Source organism: Lutzomyia longipalpis, chromosome 1, assembly GCF_024334085.1.
Source record: "Lutzomyia longipalpis isolate SR_M1_2022 chromosome 1, ASM2433408v1".
Taxonomy (NCBI): domain Eukaryota; kingdom Metazoa; phylum Arthropoda; class Insecta; order Diptera; family Psychodidae; genus Lutzomyia; species Lutzomyia longipalpis.
The window spans coordinates 42,819,676-42,840,521 of NC_074707.1; the positions used below are offsets into that span (position 1 = coordinate 42,819,676).

At 37.4% G+C, this 20,846-nt stretch overlaps 1 protein-coding gene across 2 annotated transcripts in view; it reads left to right on the forward strand.

The window, feature by feature from the left end:
- Positions 1-20,846, forward strand: part of LOC129787425 (limbic system-associated membrane protein-like) — a 148,320-nt gene that overhangs the window by 26,254 nt on the left and 101,220 nt on the right. For both annotated transcript variants that reach the window (XM_055822995.1, XM_055822997.1), the window contains exon 2: positions 14,212-14,698. In XM_055822995.1, the coding sequence (XP_055678970.1) occupies positions 14,599-14,698 (100 nt within the window). In that variant the 5' untranslated portion in view covers positions 14,212-14,598. The remainder of the gene's footprint in view (positions 1-14,211; positions 14,699-20,846) is intronic.

The window sequence follows — 20,846 nt, forward strand, 5'->3', positions numbered from 1 at the left end:
ATCAACTCGGGCTCAAATGAAAGATATTAACGAGCCCTACAACTCTCTAGAACATCCGAAGTTTCAAAAGTGACCGCTAGGGGGCCAAAAATCAAAAACAAAATTTTCGATGAGTTTTCGATGAATATCTCGAGCACCGCTTTATAGAATTGCTTCATATTTTGATATGTTATAGTTGGCTATAATATCTTTCATCATGCCAAAAATGAAGAAAATCTATGTAGCCGTTCCGGAGATATCGCCTTTTAAAGTTAACATGTCATATCTTGAGTTGCATAAGACCAACGCCCCGCGAAGCGGGGCGTTTTATATATACATTACATATATAAAAGTAAAGTAAAATATATATAAATGCATAGATATATACATTATATATAACATATAAAAATGCAAAGATAAAAATTAAATATAGCATGGATGGAACAGTATAAAGCGAAAGAACGGTAAGTAAAACTTACAGGCTGTGATTCTTTCTTTGTCAGTGAAATGTGAAATTGAGTGAAAATTGAGGATGGGCAAATTTTGAGGAGAGACTTACTCGTGAGCCGAATCACAGCCAACGCCCGCCACGATTAAGGCTTTCTTCAAAATTACTGCGCGTTGGCTGTGATTCGGCTCGCGAGTAAGTCTCTCCTCAAAATTTGCCCATCCTCAATTTTCACTCAATTCGGGTCCAAATTGTGCTTAAAACCACGTTTTATACATCACATATTTGTTTAGTAGAATATGGCCTGTAGGCCGTCAGCTTTTTGTTGGTTAAGCTGGTAACAGATATTGAGTCAGGCTACAACATATCAATTTAAAAAATTTGCCTAATTTGGATTCGGAGATATTGCCCCTTAAAGTTAGGCAATTTTTGTTTTTGTTTTTAGCGCATCTTGCGAATGTTTTTGAAACTTGAAATGTTCTAAACAGTTGTAGGGCTTCTCTATACCTATTTGATACCAAGATGATTAAAATCGGTCAAGCCGTTCTCGAGTTATATCGAAAAAACACTTTTTGCTTTAGGCCGCCATATTTGCTAAACCGCTTGACCGATTTTCAAGTATGAATTGTTAATGAAAACGTCTCACTGAGCTCTACAACATACTAAAATTTCAGATCTCTAGCTATAAGGGAAGTGGATGACGGTATTTCAAAATGGCGGACGGCGGCCATATTGGATTTTGAAAATGCGAAAAAATGAAATTTTACACCCACATTTCTATAGAAAACTTCAAACCAGAAGTCTCTATCTCTTGCCGTTCGAAAGTTATAAGGTAAAGTTTAGGCGACCGGCCGGCAGGCCGGTCGGATCAAAAATGTCACTCCAACTTTTTCGTAATGTGGGGTGACTAAAACACCTAAAATATAACTTAAACGAAGTTTGAACGCGGTCTGAGGTAGTCAGTTATTCCGACATTAACTATTCATGAAGAATATTGATCAAAATTCGCAAATATTTGCATAATTTCCCAATATTCGCCAATATTCGTGAAGATTCGGATTATTCGCCATGATTCGGATGATTCGCTAAGATTCGTCAAGATTCGCGAAGATTCGCCTAAAATACCCAAAGATTCGCCAGATAAACACCCCTTGGAGTTTACCCGAAAACCGCGGGAGGATTTGAATAATGCAACAAAAGCTCTAGTTTTTGGATTGCACACCAATTCATAGAAGGGTCCTGGTGTTGAGTGAGTATGACAAGCAGTAGTAGAGTGAATAGAAGAGGTCAAAGGGTTGTGTACATACATATACTACGGAGTTGATGATCATAGATTTTTTTATGCAGCACTTGAGATTTTGAGAGGATTTTTTTTCATGTAAAGTTTGCTGAATATTAGAAAAAAAAACGTTTCAGAATTTTCTTTCATATATAACTTTGACAGAGGTTCACATAGAACTTTTTCGATCTTCTGAAAAAATTCTTTAACAAAGAGACTTCAAGCTAAGCTTATTAAGATTACATATAGTTTTACGTATTTCGCAGGATTTGTCTTATTTATACTAAAATCCTATTCTTAGTTGTAATCTTTACCACACAATTGAAGGGATTTTATAACAATCATTTCAATTGAGACGGATTTGAGATTGAAACTTTGATGTTTCGAGTCAGTTTAAATCCCCTTCTCTGTCCGGGAGGATCTCCCCATGCATGTATAGCATTTTAGCTTCACAATCCATAAGCTGCTTCGTCGTTATCCAATCCAGCTGACTTGTGCTAAATCTCCGGGGGCTTATCTCAAATCGCAACTGGAAGATGTCAACCAAGGGTCATCAACTCACTACCGTATATGGCGTTGTATTGTTTCACGGCGAAAGCTTTTGGTGTTTGCAAAACGATTTTCAGCTGGTAATTGAATTGGGGCGAGAACGAGGTATGGTATGGTGAAAATTTCCTCAAATGGGGGTGGTATGGACTTGAGCAGGCCCGCGTGCGCGAATATACATATATCTGTGTATACGGTGTAATTATTGTTGGCTGACCCAGTGAACACAATGTGGCAGATTAATGAATACACTTCTGCACAGCGTCTATCCTTTCGCTGTGTGTGCTTGATGTCACTATTGTTGACACACTGGATTATACGATGCATCTCTGATGGATTGACGGTAATTGTTATGCATACAAATCATCGGGATGCGTTGCATTTCATCTCGTGGAATTTACACACGCTATATGGAATTCACTTAATCACAGCTCTCTATATAAATTTGCTGTATAGTGATGGATAAAAAATTATTTAACGATCCATTTTCATATTTACCCCCGAAGGTATCCATCCATGCAAATATGCTTATTGTGAACTGACTGAAATTTCCAATATGTGTTTCAAATATAAATGGAATAAATGCCAATTTTAATTTTCTTCTTTTTCCCACCAAGACTCTTAATACCTACCCCCTCATTTGGCTTGCATTTTCATTAGTTCAACCAAATTTCACTGCGGGAAACTTTTGTCATGAACTGATGATATGAGGAGATTTTGGCTCCATTAGAACTCTATTATTTATCACCCATTCTTCATGGGATAAATAATTAAAAACTCATTTGGAAGGGTGCTCTCTCTGAAAAAGGGTGTGTTTCCCAACACCTCCAATTCATTGCTCTCACTCACAGAGTGAATTGAAAGCCAGTGCTTGCGCTTTCACAAAGTTCTTAAGGGTGAGTTGTTTGAATACTTTCAACTCCTTTTCCACCGCACTCGTACCATCGTCATATTTGAATTTTTCTCAACAGACGTTTTTCTCTTCTCCTCCGTGAAAATCTTCCCTCACGCGCGCACATTTCATAGTGTTTCCGGGCACAAATTACGGAAAAAGTTCCCGAAAAGTAAAGCGATAAATAACATTCCACAATGGAGTTTGATATATTTATGGTTTTCACTTTCCGACTAAAAAGGCGTTAAGTCTGTTTCATACATTCTTTCACATTTCCCACCCACTCCAACTTTTCCATGGATGGGTGGCATACCTCTCCACATAGATATTGAGGTGAAAATTTTCCCACACACACACACACACTTCTCCAAACACCCCCAAAAACCACCCACTCACAGGAGAGATATCCAAAGTGAGAAGTGCACGCTTTTCCCACCACTCACACCCACGCCATGGATTGCCTTTCCCTTTCAGCAGATGATTCCTGTAAAATGCAAAGAGAGAACTGTAGGACGATATTCCTACATGGGCTAATAACTACCCTTATTTGAAGAGCTAACGGGTCCCGAACTGAATCGGACGAGCAACAGTGGGCTACTGAACCTATGAGTGCCTGATGAGCGGCATAGAGCTAACGACTCATCTCACTCTTTCACCCAGAGCTGTCCAACCCTAGACACACATAGTGCCATAGCTCAACATTATATACGGTAGAAGGGTTTCTCTACCGGGGCACCTAGCATTGTTCTACATCTCGGCCTTCCTGATATGATCAATGTCCTCATTGATGAAGTGAATGGTCAATCCAGTGTCCTTATTCTTTCGTTATATTTCATCATTGTCATCTTGTGTTCTTTAATCTTTTGCCTTTTTCCATGATCGAGTACACATAGTACTATGAACTCTGTGAAGCAACTAAGCCTGGGGCTCAGCAGGTGAAGACGAAGTCTTCTTGCTTCGGCTCTCGACTTGGCCAGTGATTTTCTTCCTTCTATCCAGTTCTTAATTCCTTTTATACACTTCAGGTTGCTTTTCTTCATTGCATCTACTTGATATTGAATCCTTGGTTTAGCGCACTCAGCTTTCAAGCGGCACACAGCCATTGCTTGACTTTGGCACATAGCCTTCCTTAATATCTATCCAGTCCTCAATTCCTGTCCTACGCTTGAGATTCCCTTCCTTCATTACTTCTAGCTTGTGTCTGAGCGGAGCATATAATATTTGATATTTTTTAAATCCTTCACATTTCTTTGTTGCTTCCTCGTTGTATGGCCATTCTCTAAAATGACAAAGAAATTATTCTCCAATCTATTTAGCAGGCTTACCTTGCGATCTGTATTTCACTTTTTTCCTGTAAACTTAAGGTTATCTTTTTAAATTTGTTTTGAAAAAACATCTAATTAAACCTCGAATAAATAATAATACTTTTCTGTAATTTCTTTATTCTATCTCACATTGATCTACACTCAGTAGGCTTAAGATTCTTTTATTGATTTCATCTACTTTGTTTCGTATCTCCAAGAAATTTAATTTAATCATCTTCATCTCTCCTCGGAATTCATTGGAATTATTTACTTAAGATTCGCTGATTTTTGGGCACTGAGCAATTAAATGTCCGGTCTTCTTGCATCTGTAACAAAGTTCTCAGAGCTTCGTCGATCTTCGGTGCTTTTCTACTCATTCTCCTTTTTTGGCTTCCTTGTGTGCTTCCCAATGTCATTCTTCTTGCCATGGCGGTACGGATGGTATCGCCCTGAATTTTACCCAGAGTTGCGCTTGGAATAGCGCCTGTCTTGCTTGGAATCGTCTATGTTTCAATGTTTTGTTCCGCATCAATTAGCACGCGGAGAAGTTGCGTGAGAGATTCAAAGTTTGTGTCAACAATGATGCCCTTAAATCCACAACGGTAGGAAAGAATTGCAACAATTCATCGCGAAATTTTTGCCACGAATCCAGCCTCGCTTTGGCTCAATGAACCATTTTTTTTTGCTGGTCTCCTCAATCACATAGATGCATAAAGAATTATCACTCTCTCTTCCCAATGATACATCAACGCGCCTTTTCAACTTCTACAAGCCAATCTTCAGTGTCAATGCAGTCGGTCAATCTGAATCAAATCGCTGTATTATTGCGCTTAGCTTCTTTGTTCCCATGGGCATGGCAACCGTGTTGTTTTGCCTTCTCGACTTGTGTTTCCTGTAGTTAAAAGAGTTAAATTACACATAGCATTTTTAACTTTTTATCTTCATAAGCTTCTCCTGTCTCACTTCTTTATCTTCTTACTTACTCTGCAGCAATTTCTTTATGATATTTAATGGAATTTTTCTTGCATTTCCTCACAAAATACCTTGAATATTCAAAACAATCAAACACGCATATAAAATGACATTTAATATGACGCAATACCCGAGTATTCAATCGGCACGACCGAAATGTCACGATATGGTCAAATTCCAGCAAAAACATTTCATGTTTCATCAATCTCGCCGAATCTTGTTTCATGAAACTCGGCTAATTTCACGAACATATGAAACACTTTTAAAACATTTTTCATTTTTTTCTTATGAATTTTCCTATGCAGTTTCACATGAAATATTTTCAAAAATTATCATGAATAACCTGAAAAGGAATTCCTGTTACGACATGTTATTGCAAGACAAGACAAGACAATTATTTTGTGCGGGTGGCCACCATTCACACATAGCATACACAAAAGGGTTAACACATAGAAATTTCTGGAATTGCCAAAAATTTCTCAGAAATTTATCATGACTTTTTTCAATTCAAAGAAACATATTCCCCTTTCAATTTTTCTCTTTTTATTTCCCTTTCCTGGGGCATTCAGGGGTACTTGCGCTACTTCCATCGCCGGGTGCTCCACCACACAGTTGCTGGGGCGCTTCTCGATGGTCTTCGCAGTCCTATCTTGTCGCATTTCGCTGCTTCTACGCCGCATTTTTCTCCACACGGTGGCGGCCATGTTGTCTCGCTGCCTTTTGCGTCGTCGTCTCCGAAATTTTCACTTTTCTTTTCACTCGCGCCGTGATTTTCACGGTTTTCCACACGCAGTGGCACACGCGGACCCTATCCCACTTCTGATATGTAGGACGATATTCCTACATGGGCTAATAACTACCCTTATTTGAAGAGCTAACGGGTCCCGAACTGAATCGGACGAGCAACAGTGGGCTACTGAACCTATGAGTGCCTGATGAGCGGCATAGAGCTAACGACTCATCTCACTCTTTCACCCAGAGCTGTCCAACCCTAGACACACATAGTGCCATAGCTCAACATTATATACGGTAGAAGGGTTTCTCTACCGGGGCACCTAGCATTGTTCTACAGAACAAACATTTTCCTAAAGAACATCCTCCATACCACGTGAAATACAATCATTATACACAGAAATAGAAAGGATTTTTGTCTGTTCTCCTTGTCTCTTCGCTTCATAGTACTACCAGTACTCTTTTTGTTTGTAAATTGTTTACCAGGAGCTATCACGGAATGAGAGGAGTGATGATATTTCAAAGAACATTTATCTTTTTTTTTTCCCAGAGTCAATTTTCCCAGTAAATGATACCCTATTTTGTGGTTTGAATACTTTGAGTGTGACAAAGTAAAAGTGCTTTGGGGGAATTGCAATACATGTACTGGTATTTTACTTTTTTAATTTAAACTGTTTCAACATGCAATTAAAATCATTGAATTAAAGCTTTATAACCGATTGTTGAATTTAAATTTAGTTTAATTAAAATATTTTTAAAAGGAAAAAAATGGGTAGAAAATCACACAATTAAAATAAAATGATTTCAGGAACTTGTCTTGAAACATAACAAAAAGATTATAAAAGCTCTATAAGAAATTTCCACTCTCTGCAATTTTCTCTCAACCCAATTTTTCTCTATCTCTGTGATGAATGAGATTTTCCGAATTTTCTCATGCATAGCTAACGCCACACCAATTTCCCTAAAATATGAAATTTTCAAATTGAGATTTAACCAAAAAATAGACCGAAAATATATGGAACAATCCAGCGATAAATTATGTTTATTTTGTGTCATAATTAATTCCATGATTTTGCGTTAATTTTGAATTAAAGTTTTGTTTGATCACAAAATTATGAATGAAATTAAATTCGCAATAATGGTGGGTATTTTATTATATGCCCCCAAAATTAATCATAAGCTCCAAAAAGCTCTCGGGAGTTTTGCTAAATATTTTAGAGGAAAATTGTTCGGAATTCGGTCAGCGGGGATGATTAAAAATGCAATTGTTTGCATTCAGCGACGTTTCGGAAATGTTTATTTCCTTCTTCAGGCTCTAGGGAAAATACAAAATGTTATGGAGACTTTCCCCTCCCTTTTTGACGAAAAATGTGATAACTGCAGAGTGAGTTAAATTAGTTTTTTGTAATTTTCTGTGAGAATTTTCCTTTGTGAAGAAAAGCCACCTAATGTCCAACTTAATGTATTTTCCCTAGAGCCTGAAGAAGGAAATAAACATTTACGAAACGTCGCTGAATGCAAACAATTGCATTTTTAATCATCCCCGCTGACCGAATTCCGAACAATTTTTCTACAATTTGCACGGTCGTAAATCTTGTCTACAAATTTTAGAGGAAATCTAAGCTTTTCAGGGATTTTCAAGAAGCTTTTTGGTTCTATTGCATGCATTTTCCTGAAATCGTACAATTTAAGGAGTTTAAGCTTTAACTTTGCTGACTTTTTAGTTAATTCATTCACACCGATTTGCAACATATGTACATTCTACATTGTACGTGTGTACATAATACATAATCCTTTTGCTCACACTTGAATACAGTATTAATAGAGCTCTCTCTTTACTTCTATTGAGACTTACATAAACGATAAGTGAAAGTCTCTTGAGTAAAGATTACAAATCACTAAACACTCTCCGAAGCCTTCACTGTGGGCAATTTAGTAAAGCACGTCAGGAAAATTTGAGGGTAAAACCATGGTATATAGTGGGGATGTAAATTTTGGATGTGTATGCCTAAATAATGCCCACCCTCAATAATCAGTCCATCTATTTATTATTAATCACACTGTGTTGACAATAATTCCCTGTGAACCCACAGAGCTGCCCTCAGTGACTCGGTGACCTTTGTGTGCAATCCAAAATCAATTTACCTAATGAACACGACTCATTCCTCTGTGAAAATCCATATTGAAATATTTTCCTAAGGGGGTCCCGGAGACTCACTCTGGGCCAAAAGGTAAAAAATTCTCCCTCTCTTTCGGGGGTGGTGCGTGCAGAATTTAAGAGAAGCTAAAAATATATATAATACACCGCCACCCCCATTTACCAAGGGGTGTGGGAGGGAGGAAGCATCAATTAAGCGTAATTAAACTAATTTTTCTGTCACCCTTCCTTTCCGACGTTTTATCCTCAAGTGGCGGGAATTGCTGTTCCGGTTCCGTTTTGATTGATTGATGCGACGACTATTTGTACCTTGTGGCGGGAATCATTAATTTTTTTCTACCTCCATGCTGAACAGCAAGAAATCCACGTGAAAAATAAACCCACCCTCATACAGTTTCTCCGGAATTTTTTACTGCGCCTTCTGCTTCCGCAATAAGGCTGATGACCTCCTATATTCCTACCTTATAATTCAGATCAAAACATAGGCAATGGTCACGATTTAACGAGAATTATATAAAGCCTCCTTTGAGTCGTAAATACGAATGGTTTTTGTATTGACGTGAAAACACTAATAGATTAAAGCAGCAGAGTATGTTATTTCGAAATTTTCATAAAGTGTTTGTTAGTAATAAAATTAACCCACCGAAGGATAAAAGAAATAAAAACGAAATATTTCATTATTTGATTGGCTTTAAGTTTAATTAATTACGTTTAATTAATTATGTTTTTAATTCACTTTATGAAATGTTTTTTGCATCAAAACAAATCCTCATCCCAAAGAAAAAATTCTCTGCCGTCAAATTATCTAATTTGAAAAGATTTTTGTCCCAACACTTTTACCATAAAAAGAAGTTAAAGCCTCAACAGGAAAAGGTTTTAATTATATCTTGGAAATTCAAAAAGAGGAGTGTTTGGGTATAAGAAGACTAATTGGAAATTAAAAGAAATTAAGAATTTCCGGGTTTGTTTGAAAGTTTTAAATTTCTTCATGAACAGTGAACAACTCATTATAGCTTTGTTGGAGGAGTTAGATAGGTATAGATATGTTCTAAAAAGAAAGAAAGTTTAGATATTCGAGAGGTTTTGGAAGTAAATTGCAAAAAAAGTCAGTGCGGTTATCTATAGATTTCTTTCCGCATCGATTGAAATTACAACAATTTGTGAATTCACCTTTCTTTGGGAGGAATTAAAATTGGCCAGAAACCGAAAAACAAACAGAAAGTATCTCAATGTTATGCTGAATCCTTATAATCTTAATCACTTTCATCAGACTTGTGGGTTTTTCCACAAAAGTTTCCTTCGAATGTTCTTTCATTTTCATTACAAAATTTCAACAGTTTCTTCAACCTCAATTTAGAGGTTGGTCAGATTGTGACGTGGTATTGTTCGGAGTATCTTGACAATTGATTGAGGATATACTCCACACACAAAATTGCAACTATTGCAACCATCTAAAACTTTTGGTATTGCAACATAAGAAGAAATATCTAACTTTCAAATAATAGTAGCATTTTAGCTAAATCTTCTTCCTTTGATTGATTGAAGATGACCCAGTTTGAATTTGTCTTAAAACTTTTTGGAGCATTAATTCCCGCATGGATCAATGCTTTCCCATCATGACTGAAATTTCACATCTAAGTGCTATATATGGTTTTGTGAGAGTTTTGGTTCTCACCATATCTTCTGGGTTTTCTCACTTTTGGGGCTGTAATCGATATTCCTGTCACCCAAGTTCAAGTAGAGGGCATGGCAATTTTTTCTTTCTTCTTAAGCCACCCACCCACCATGCTTGTCTTTTTGGTGGTAATTTAAAGTCAATTAAAAGACTAAGTCCAGAACGCCAATTTGTGTTGCGAGAGGGCAAGAATTCCAAATGAAGGGTCGGCCTCGATGGTGAAAGAGTTATGATGGTGGAAGATGGCAAAAATGGGTGTCAAGTCCAATTTGAGAGTCATCTGCATTCACATAGAGTGCTGTTCACTTTGGGGTATACACTCACACTTCCTCTGTCAAATGAATAGTTAATTTAGGTATCGTGTCAGTGCCTGGCCTAGGGGCCCCCAGGGAAGAGTATGGGGAGGCATGTAGAAGGAATCCAGAAATGGAACAATGCTCCGGCTTCAATCCTTTCTCACTTTTAATTGCTATTTTAATTGTCGTCGTCGTCCTTTTTGCAAGTGAATTGATCGAAATTGATTTTTCCACGAATCACCAGCTTTCTGTGTGACATGGTGTTTCCATCGTCCTTGGGAGAATTCTTCATTTCCTGCCAACAATGAATAATCTCCATAGATTACTAGGAGCTTTTGTGGCTATATATATACCAAATGCTCACATACCTATTACCCCATCATCTCTTGCAGGTTAGTAGAGTTTGAAAATCATGAGATTTTTTTTCCTACTTCCTCTCTGTCCGGGATTATTTTCCCTTTTGAGAATTGTTTTCACTTGTGTGATGTGCACGGAAAATGCCATGAAGCTCCAGACAGGTGGAAAAAGCTCATAGTGGTCGGCAAAGAGCAGTGCCAGATAAAATTTTTGCAATAACTTCTGCAAAATTATTCTCTTTTTTTTCTACACGCCATATATTTTTTTCTCGCTTACCTTCAACCCCGTTTTGTGTCATATATATGTGTGTGTAGTACAACAGCATATATATATGGAGCTCTTTGTACCGAGGGATTGGGTGCAACTCTTGTTGGCCCCATTGCACCACTGCGGAAGTGTCTCCACGGAAAGTCCACAAGGGGATGACGCAGAAACGTCCCTCGAAGGGTTTGCAATCACAGAGACAATCAGTGGCATAATTATTTTAACATGTGTGTGACACAGGGACCTGACTTTTTTTTGCCTTATGCTTCACTGTACATATGCCAGGAGGAAAATGTGAAACATACGCGACATGGGGAGGATTTTGTCCCCCATCACGTATTAGGTCATTCTGCCATGGGATAAAACACACTCCACTTGTGTGTGCATTCAGAAACATTCACAGGCACTCAGCATTTTTCACAGACTTGCATTGCGAGGGGGCTATACGTAGTTCATTTTTGTAAGCTGTCCCCATGTCGATATGTTTGAAAGAAAATGGAAAATGAGAAAATACGCGGAAAATTTCATCAGGAGAAGGAATTTTTTTTAAAAAAGCAAAAATTCTTGTGTAACAGAATCTTTCAACGACATCTCTTTACCTTCAAAGCTTTCTATTTGATATGTTTATGAATTAAATGAGAAAAAAATGATGAGTTCCCTAGCATGGAGCTTTTAGTAAAAATTAGATTTTTTTTAAATAAATAAAATTGAGCTTTTCCTTTTTGGATTTTGTACAAATTTTTAATAACTGAATATCCTCTGAAAAAAATGCAAAACCCCTATTGTTTGTAGAACGCAAGTGCAAAATTTGAATTCATTAGTCAAATTTGTGTGAGGTAGTATATTTTTTGTACAGCGACAAGATTGAAACTCTCATGTCTGCGAACATTGCGAGCTTAGTTGAAAACACTGCATGATTTTCAGCATCACCACCATCAACATCATCTTCGTGCTATATAGAGTTGCACTACTTGTGCACTCGACATAGACTGCATATGTATGTAATGTATGTATGGTGTATATAGGGTCATGTCCGAAGTTGCTAGCACATTCTCTCGGGGGCGAAGATCATCCAACATTGATTGAGAAAGAATGGGGGATTGTTAAGAAAGTTGCGGATGGGGTGAAGTGCAGTGTAGTGGACGATTTATTGACGCGCCCCGGGGGATGCATCGATGACAAACACGATTTTCCACATCTTCCTTCGGGTATCCCTCATCAATAATTCATGAAAGCGCGACAGTGCATTGCGCGCCAAGTGCCACGTCTCAAACCTAATAACCGGACCCCCTCTCTTTGCCTGTCACACCCACCCAATTGCATGACATGTCACGATGGGGTTGTAGGTGTTCCATCGCTATGACCATAGCATGGGACAGGTGCAATAAAATGTTCTGCGGTCCTGTCGCTTTGCAGCAACACAATCGATCCGAATGCACTCCTGATGACAGCAACGACTGCTTCTGAATTTAGAATTTTATTCGAGAATTTGACACTATGTGTCATCTTTGGTTAAAGCAAAATGAGATTTGGAAATTGGAAATGATTTTCTTCTCCCAATTTAAAAAAAAAGTCTGTACCGTATTGCTTGTTCGTGTGGCTATTTCCTCTGAAAGAAATATCTTTATTAAATATTTAAAAAATTAAAATTAAATTTCTATACAAATTATTCACGTAAAAACCAAAAAGTAGAATTAAAAAAAATAACGTTTTATTAGAAAAGCTTGAAAAGCGATTCACATAGAAAAATAATTTTCTAGAGAACTATTTTTCTTTTAGGACAACTAACAAAGAATTTTCATAAATACTGTTTTCAAGGTTTTCAAAACATAATCACGCGTCTATTACTTAACAACTGTGCAAGACTTAACGACATAATTCAAAAAGGTTTTTACAAATAATTTGAAATAATTATTTTTTCCGAGATTTAATAAATTTTTATGGTAATTTTTTGTTTACTTAGAATTGGTTTTTGAAGCAAAATGTCAAGAGTAAAAAAAGGTACAAACAAGCAGTGCTGCTATGTAGATGTATAAATCGTAGAAAATATGGTAAAATATAGAGAACTTGTGGTATGTGATATATTTTTAGCGTGCAATAAGTTAAATACCCAATTAGCATGTTCAACGTAATTATTATGTCGTCACATTAATGATGCCATGAAAATGTGTATATAATATTGTTCGCGAGTAATGTGTTTTCATTTCATGACTTGAATTCTCCATCAAAATAATATAAATACATCTACAGAGAAATATGATATTATCGTGAAATTATTGAGTATGAAACTTTAGATATACTACTGAGGGAAATTATAGGTTTTCTTCATTTAAAAAAATGTAATTTAATAAAAAATAAAGAAATATTTCGATTATTTTTAAAATGATTCTATACATTTCACAAGAAGAATATTTTCACAAATAATTAAAGTGGACACAAATAATAATAGACGTGGCATAAAAGAAATATTTTAATTGATACATTTTTCCACATTTTAATGCAATTTTTTATGCATAAATTTAAATAATGTCCCATACACTTAATATGTTCATTTTAAAATTCATTGTTAATACCTCCAATAAATATATTGAACATTTATTATGGAAAATTAAATTCCATCTCTTATGTTTCATATGTCAATGTAAAAAATTAATCTTTTGTACTTTTTTTATGATAAAAAAAATTCAGCATACTTTATTGCGCACATCTGAATAATTTTAACATTTCGTTTATGCACAATTTTCCGGAAAAAAGGAAAAGTTGGATAAAAAAAATATGTATGCAGCATGATGGAGGCATATTGCATATATACATGTATTATTTGTTTTTAATTAACGGCAAAAATAGCAAAATAGGTGTTTGCTATACATTAAAACTCTCTATGAAAGCACTTCTTTTTACAATAAAAATATTTTTCTCTTCCCCAATGGCATAGAGCAATGAAAAATTAATCAAAACCTCTAATGCACTTATTGTATAGTGTTGCATTTTTTGTGATTTTTGATGGGAAAAATCTGGAAATGGAATCTGCACATCTCGCTCACTTTTTGGGGTGTTGCATCATGAAAAATTTACAGATGCACTTTGGGAAAAATATATTTTTTTATACACTTAATGTTGAATAATTGAGTAGAATTTTTTGGCGCGAAGTAAATTGAACGGCAATGGTAGTCAGGGAAAAAAAGTATAAAAATTTAATTCACCTCCAACGATTTGCAATAACTCACGGCAGCTGAGAGTAGTCATAAAATATATTTAATGGCGTATAAATAAGTGCAATAAAAGGTAACTCTTGTAAATCCATTGCAGGTACCACCACGATGAAACTCTAGCGGTGGTGGTGAATTTCTTAGCGCGAACAGCATCACCATCACACCCACTCCTTGCTTTGGGGGCGAGAAAACTTCTCATCCGCCAATTTTCTCACTGCACCGCCATTTGCTCCAATTTCCTCCTGACCATCCTCAACAAACTTTTCCGTGCGGGTGCTAAGAGCGAAACATTGCTTGTGTGCAAAGTGAACACTTCTGTCCGGAAATCGTGCATCACCGATTGACGATACATCGCCGGATTTGGGGAGTATATTGATGCCACTGTGTGCCCCCCACGTGGAGTTTGAGTGACACGAACACAAGTGCGTGATTTCAACAAGACTCTCCTTTGAGACAGTTTTTTTCTGTGTGAAAAGAAAAAAAAATGGCTTACAACCTCCTGAACATGGTGAGTGGAAGTTCTTCAGTTGTGGGAGCAGTAAAATTCCTCGTGATTCTCAGTGCTGTTGCACAATTCAAGACTGGTAAGTCTACAAGACTTTTCGTTATGCCTTTTTATTATTTTCTGGAAAATACATCCCTGAATTGCCTTCTGGCGATATATTTGTTTCACATAGAACACGTGGAGCAAAAAATACCTATTTTAACTATTTTTGGACTCTCAAAGGTCTCTCACAGCATTTGACCTTTTTCCGGCACAAAGAATCGGAAATTCATATCTCCCGAAGCCATTTCTTTACATTTTAATAACTCAAATGAAAATAAAATAATTTTATTAATTAATTTTTAAGAAAAAAAATCTACAAGACGTTAAAAAAAAATATTTTCCAACTCTACCAATTTAAATTCTAATTGTGAGAAAAAAGAAATTTCTTAAAATAGCCAACATTATACTAATTATAACATATAGTTTCCAAAACTCCACGCATATCATCTCCCTTTCCCTTTGAAAATTTCTTCCAATTTCTCCGTGTGGTAAAATGCATTTCCTTAACCCCCATGGTACACACAGTACATAGTAGACACAACCTCAGAGAAAGTCCACGAGCTTTGCTATGAGAAATTTTGGAAATTATCTCCCATGAGATTCCGTCTAGGAACTTTCATGGTCCCTTGTCGCATTTCTGTGCACACCATTGAAATTTAAATTGATCGCACCACATTGGGAGAATGGGTAGAGTATAGTATACAACACCACATGAAAATTCCAATTCATGGCCTTGTTCTGGTGAAGAAAAGAATGTGAATAATTGTGGAATTTTCATGTCAATAGATACACGTCTGCGTATTGTGAGGGAGATTTCTCCTTAACAATCCTACAAATGTAAATTAATTACGGGGATTTACGTGGTATGAGGTAGAGAAAGTGGGTGGGTTTGGCATCAATTTACGTTTTACTCCAACATGCCAGAGGGCACTCTTAGGAAAAATAAATTAAATTGCTGCTGAAGCGGGATTTGGGTGCTGTGTGAGAGAGGAGGTATATTTACGAGATGAAAAAAAGGAAGAAGGGGGGTAAACGTGGTTTTGAAGAGAAGGAAGCATAAGTCAATGATCTTCTAAGCATTCCCCGAGATCTCTGTCTTTTTGTTGAGTTGGATACAATTTTTTTCCCAAGTCATACCAGTTGGTTCTTTTGTTTTGTACCCCCACGTGCTTTAGTTGACCTGGTGAACTGATGGGATTGCAGAGTGGGTGGCCTGGGCCAATGACGCAGGGATGGAGTATCTGATTGTTCTCTCTCATCTCTTGTGTATTTTTTTGTCTCTCTCGTGGTATTTTTTGGTGACTTCATGTGGCACGTCTAGTAGCTGAGGCACTCCTTAAACACATTTTTCGTGGCTGTTTTTGTGCACTTTGACTTTACCCCATATCTTGTGTCACTAACTCTCATGCTGTCTCGGTTTTGGGGCACACTACCACTGTATGTCTGTGTCATATAAAACACTCCACATGATATCTCTTCTCTGTTGCGGAGTAAGACGAAAGCTGCCTCTGCACACACAAATTGTCCAGGAGCTGCATTGCCGGCAAAAGAAGATGGTGAAGTGGTGAATGGCAAAAGTCGCATAACATAAGTATTAAGGATTCACTTTGTGGAATGACTCTATAACCAGTGTGTGTGGGTGGTAAATGCAGCAGCAGTAAAATGATGTCTAAATTCGCATATATACATTGCGTCTTTGTGCAATTTAACTCATGTATGTTGCTGTAGGAACTTGTAAATATGTACAATTTCCTCCACAGATTGGCTTTTCCTTAAAATTTTCACACAAAAGCCATCTCATTTATTTGTAAGGAAAATTTTCAAAATTTTCTTTTAAATTATTATTTCGCAAGAAAATTATAAAGGTTTTTGAATTCTCAGAATATACATTTTACCAGCAGCATTTTTTCTTTTAAATGATTCACAATTCCATTCGATTTTTAAGTCAACCCACAAAATGTCTCCCTCATAGATAGATCCCAGCGGAACAGATGACAATGCAGAAAAATTCTCTTAAAATCCGTATTCGAAGCAATTCCTGGGAAAAAGCACAAAAGAGGTAAAATGTCTCAACAAAAGCTCAAATTACTGGCTGGAGGAAATAACATTTCACAAACTCCCTCAAAATTTCATTTTCTCGCTCTCATCTTCACAAAGTTATATGTGGATGGGATGGAGATCGTTGAAGAAGGAAGTACAGCCTCTGGGGTGTTTTAAGAAAGCATTAACACCTCCTGACTCACTTGCCGGCAATTTCCGTATGGCAGCCGAGCGCAAGGAGAGAAGAAAAAAAGCCCGTGGAAAAATTTATTATTCTTCAGATCCTGGCAATTCATTCAGCACGCATACATTTTCCAAGAAGTTTCGGGAATGGGGTTTGGTGCTGGGTGGGAGGTGGGATTGGGTAGAATGGTGGGCGAAACCGCGCGATTGATGAGATTTCTCATCGACAGTATATCTCGATCGACAAAAGCGTGTGTAATTGGTTTCCTTTTCCGCTTAACACGGCTTTCAGTTGCACACACACACCAGACTCCGCCGCCAGGCGGAATGGAAATGGGTATGTGGGGAGCGGGGGCGCAAGAGAAAAATTCCCAAGAGCCAGTACGAAGGTGATCCTGGTCGAGGATATAGAAAAAAAAAGTGCGCAGTCGATTTTCTTCGTCTTTATAATAATGCTGTCAGTTGCAAATGTACACCGACACACATTTTTTTTAGAGAGAGAGAGATCCCCAAAGATATCCCATTCTCAAGCAACATGAATTGTTATTTGCCTCCCCAAGTGCTATGTATGCTATGTTTATGTAGTGTATGTATAAATTATGCATAAAGTTAATGATGCTGAAGATTTATATATTTTGAATATAAATTAGTTCGTCGACAGGGACCTCTCGCCCTCGTTTTTTTCTTCATTTCTTCACCATGCATATGTTGAGTACAGCGAAAGTTCATAAATCACAATTTAGATTCCGGGCTGCTGAATGCCCCAATACACCTTCTTCCACTTTCTTCATCTTAACACACCTCCGTCATCCTGACTTGAGGAAACTTTTCCTCATACACAAACTAAATTCTTACCCATCGCCCATGGATGGAACTCTTTTCTACTGTGGGGAGCATCTCCTTGTGAGTACAAGGAAGAAAAAACCTCCAGGCTCCCCTTGGGTTGTCCAGATGCTGCGTAGATCCCTTTAGTCAAAAAAAAAATTCTCACTTTCTCCAAAACTTTCATCCACGTCCATCCTCTTGACGCGTACAGCCTTTTTTACTTCATCCGCCATAGAATCAGCCCCTTCTCCGCGTACCATGAAGTTGTAAACCGCATTAAGTTTCCTCATGGCGACGGCTTAGCAAGAAGTTGAAAGCGCTGCCTGAAACTGTTCGTTACTCGCCAAATTTCTTCTTCGCCATACACCACCCCCTCGAATTGGGGGCTCTCTATTAGATCTGCGTCTTAATTAATTTAATTCCACCAGCTTTAAATTGACTATTGTTTTTGACTAAATTATCATTTCTGGTTTAATTTTCACACAATACTGCTCAAATAAGCTAGTTTATCTCTCTCTCTTTCTGCACTAAATGTACGAAAAACTATGAAATGAATTTAATACATAATTGAATTATATGTTTGCGTATAAATTTAATTAAATTTTTAATAAATTAATGAATATTTTACCGGAAATAGTATAACTAAAAGCCAATGGAGATAATACAAATTAATCCAAAAGCGAGTAAATTAAGAATCTGACTTTCCTAACTCTTATATGGGTGTCCCAATAAAGAGAAAATGCCGTGTTTATTGCTTCTTCTATGGCATTCAATGAGAGCTTTTCGTGGCAAAAGAAATGAATGAGCGGTGAAAGCTAATGAATGTTCACCAAAGTATTCCATTGGGGATTTTCTAATTCTCCCACAGATACCCTCAATGTTGGGGGATTTGCAGTGAAAGGAGGAATTGTCGTGGACACTTGAAGCCATCCTTCCCTCCTTCCTAAAACGTAATTGTTGGCCAGAATGAAAAATCCTCAAATGCGACCATTTGGGGATTTCTTGGCAATTTGCTGTATTTATTGCTCTTTTTCCCCGCTTGGAGCGATCTTTAATATTGTTTGGATGGCAACACATTTGCGAGGGGGATGGAGGTGGTTGGGGGGAGGTGAGATATCGTGATTTCCCGTCACTTCAAACTTGTCTATTGATTCCATTACTCTTCATTTGTAACCTGTGGAATTTCATGAAAAACTAATGGGATTTTTGGTTCTGCCACAGCAGACATTTCCCCATGAAATGTGCAACAAATGCACTTCTTGCTCCACACTGGCTGGAAACCCATTCTCAGTGGGGATTCGGATTTTCACGATAAGCTATTTTGTCCCTCAATCCACCTTGCTCGCAATTTTATTTATTGCCTCAGCATATGGTGTGCTTGGGCGATGCGATTGAACTATCAGGTGGGTCTCCATGTTGTCCTCTATGCAAGGTCATCCACAGCACAACGGGAGAACAATTGTATGAATTTTATGAATAGTGGTTGCACTGCATAAATTAATTTATTTTATTTTATTATTTACATTATTATACATTAATTAACTACATACATATAATTCAGAACAATAAAATTTTTCTATTTATAAACATTCTGTTAAATAATGATAATCATTTTCATGAAAAAAAATTGAATATCCCATAGAATATTTTTTCGGGGAGGATTTCACCCTGTAATAGTTCGTTTAGATTTGAGAGAATGAAGTGGAATTGAGTAATACATATTTTTTAGCCCTGGCAATAATCATAACTGTTGGATACCACTTGTGCTATGTACATATGTATGGGGTAGCAATGCCTCTTTGAGCTTTTAATTTGAAAGCTCATGATGTTCGCTTCATGTGTGAATTTTTGTGGGTATCCCGCTAAAACCAATGTGTGTTCTAAAAAACCCCCCCATTGCTTTTTCACTGTCTGATTAAAATAACTCCAACAAAGTCTCTCTCTATATATAGAATTTTTGCGCGAAATTATTTCTCATTTTTTGCTTTGGTGTGGTTGAGCCGGAGATTTTAATCACATAATGCTTATACGCTTTTTCCGTTTATTTGAAAAACATGAAAACCAATGAAAAAGAGTAATATTTCACTATGCTTATTTTCATTTTGTTATTAGACTAGGGGAGTTTTTGGTGGGAGGGGGGTGCTATTTAAAAATTCAATAGGAAGCAAAATTGTTTTGGCAATTTCACCCCTCTATATAGCGCAAAGAGCATCATCATACAACCTCGCATATTCCAGGCAAATGATGATTGTGCAGCCAAGAGAGGAGCATGTTTATGCTTGGAGAGATAAAATTGATTCTTGGAGGCTTTGGTGAAAGAACCCAGGTATTTATTTAATTGATTAAAAGCACCACGGGAGGCGGAAGTTGTTTATTAAACACCACTCTTCATCCACTTGTTGTTTTCCCAAAAAATGGTTGGAGGTGAAAATGAGTCTGCTCCGGGGCCACGGGGGTGGGGATGAAGAGAAAAGAAAATCACATCGCACAATACTTTACATTTTCATCCCTGTTACACACCTTTTCCTGTGTGAGAACCCCGCAGCCAGCATACTCCAAAGCTATGTAATTTTCTGGGAACACAAGAGTTCCCTTATGAAGGGGGGGATGGCGGCCACAATGGGTGGCGAGAGAGATAGCATCTTTCAAATTAATTAATATAAATGGCTGTGGGAGAAAAAGCACAACAAAGAAGCACAATGGAGAAATTCGAAACTTTATTTGGTGGGAATTGTTTTGGGGTAAGCGCCTTTCTCACATAATCACACCCCGAAAAACTTTATGCCGTGAGGAAAATCACCAAAAACTAGGAAGGAAGCATGGCATTTCACACTGCTCATGAAGAGAACCATGCCCCAAAATATCTCTGGGAGGGCACAATTGCACCCACTTTACATTTTCTAATTTCTCACGTGCCCTATTTATTAAGCTAAACATTTAAACTTTTCATGCCGCACACACACATTACGACGTGGAGGATTTTTGGGGTGGAGGGTTTGAACGGGGGTGGCCCGGGGAATGGGTTTGCCTCTCCCTCAAGTACCATAACGAACTCAGTGGCTCGTTTTAGGCACCTCGCTTCCTCTACAGCATGCGGATTCTTCTGAGTGGGGCTCATATTACCGAACATATTCATT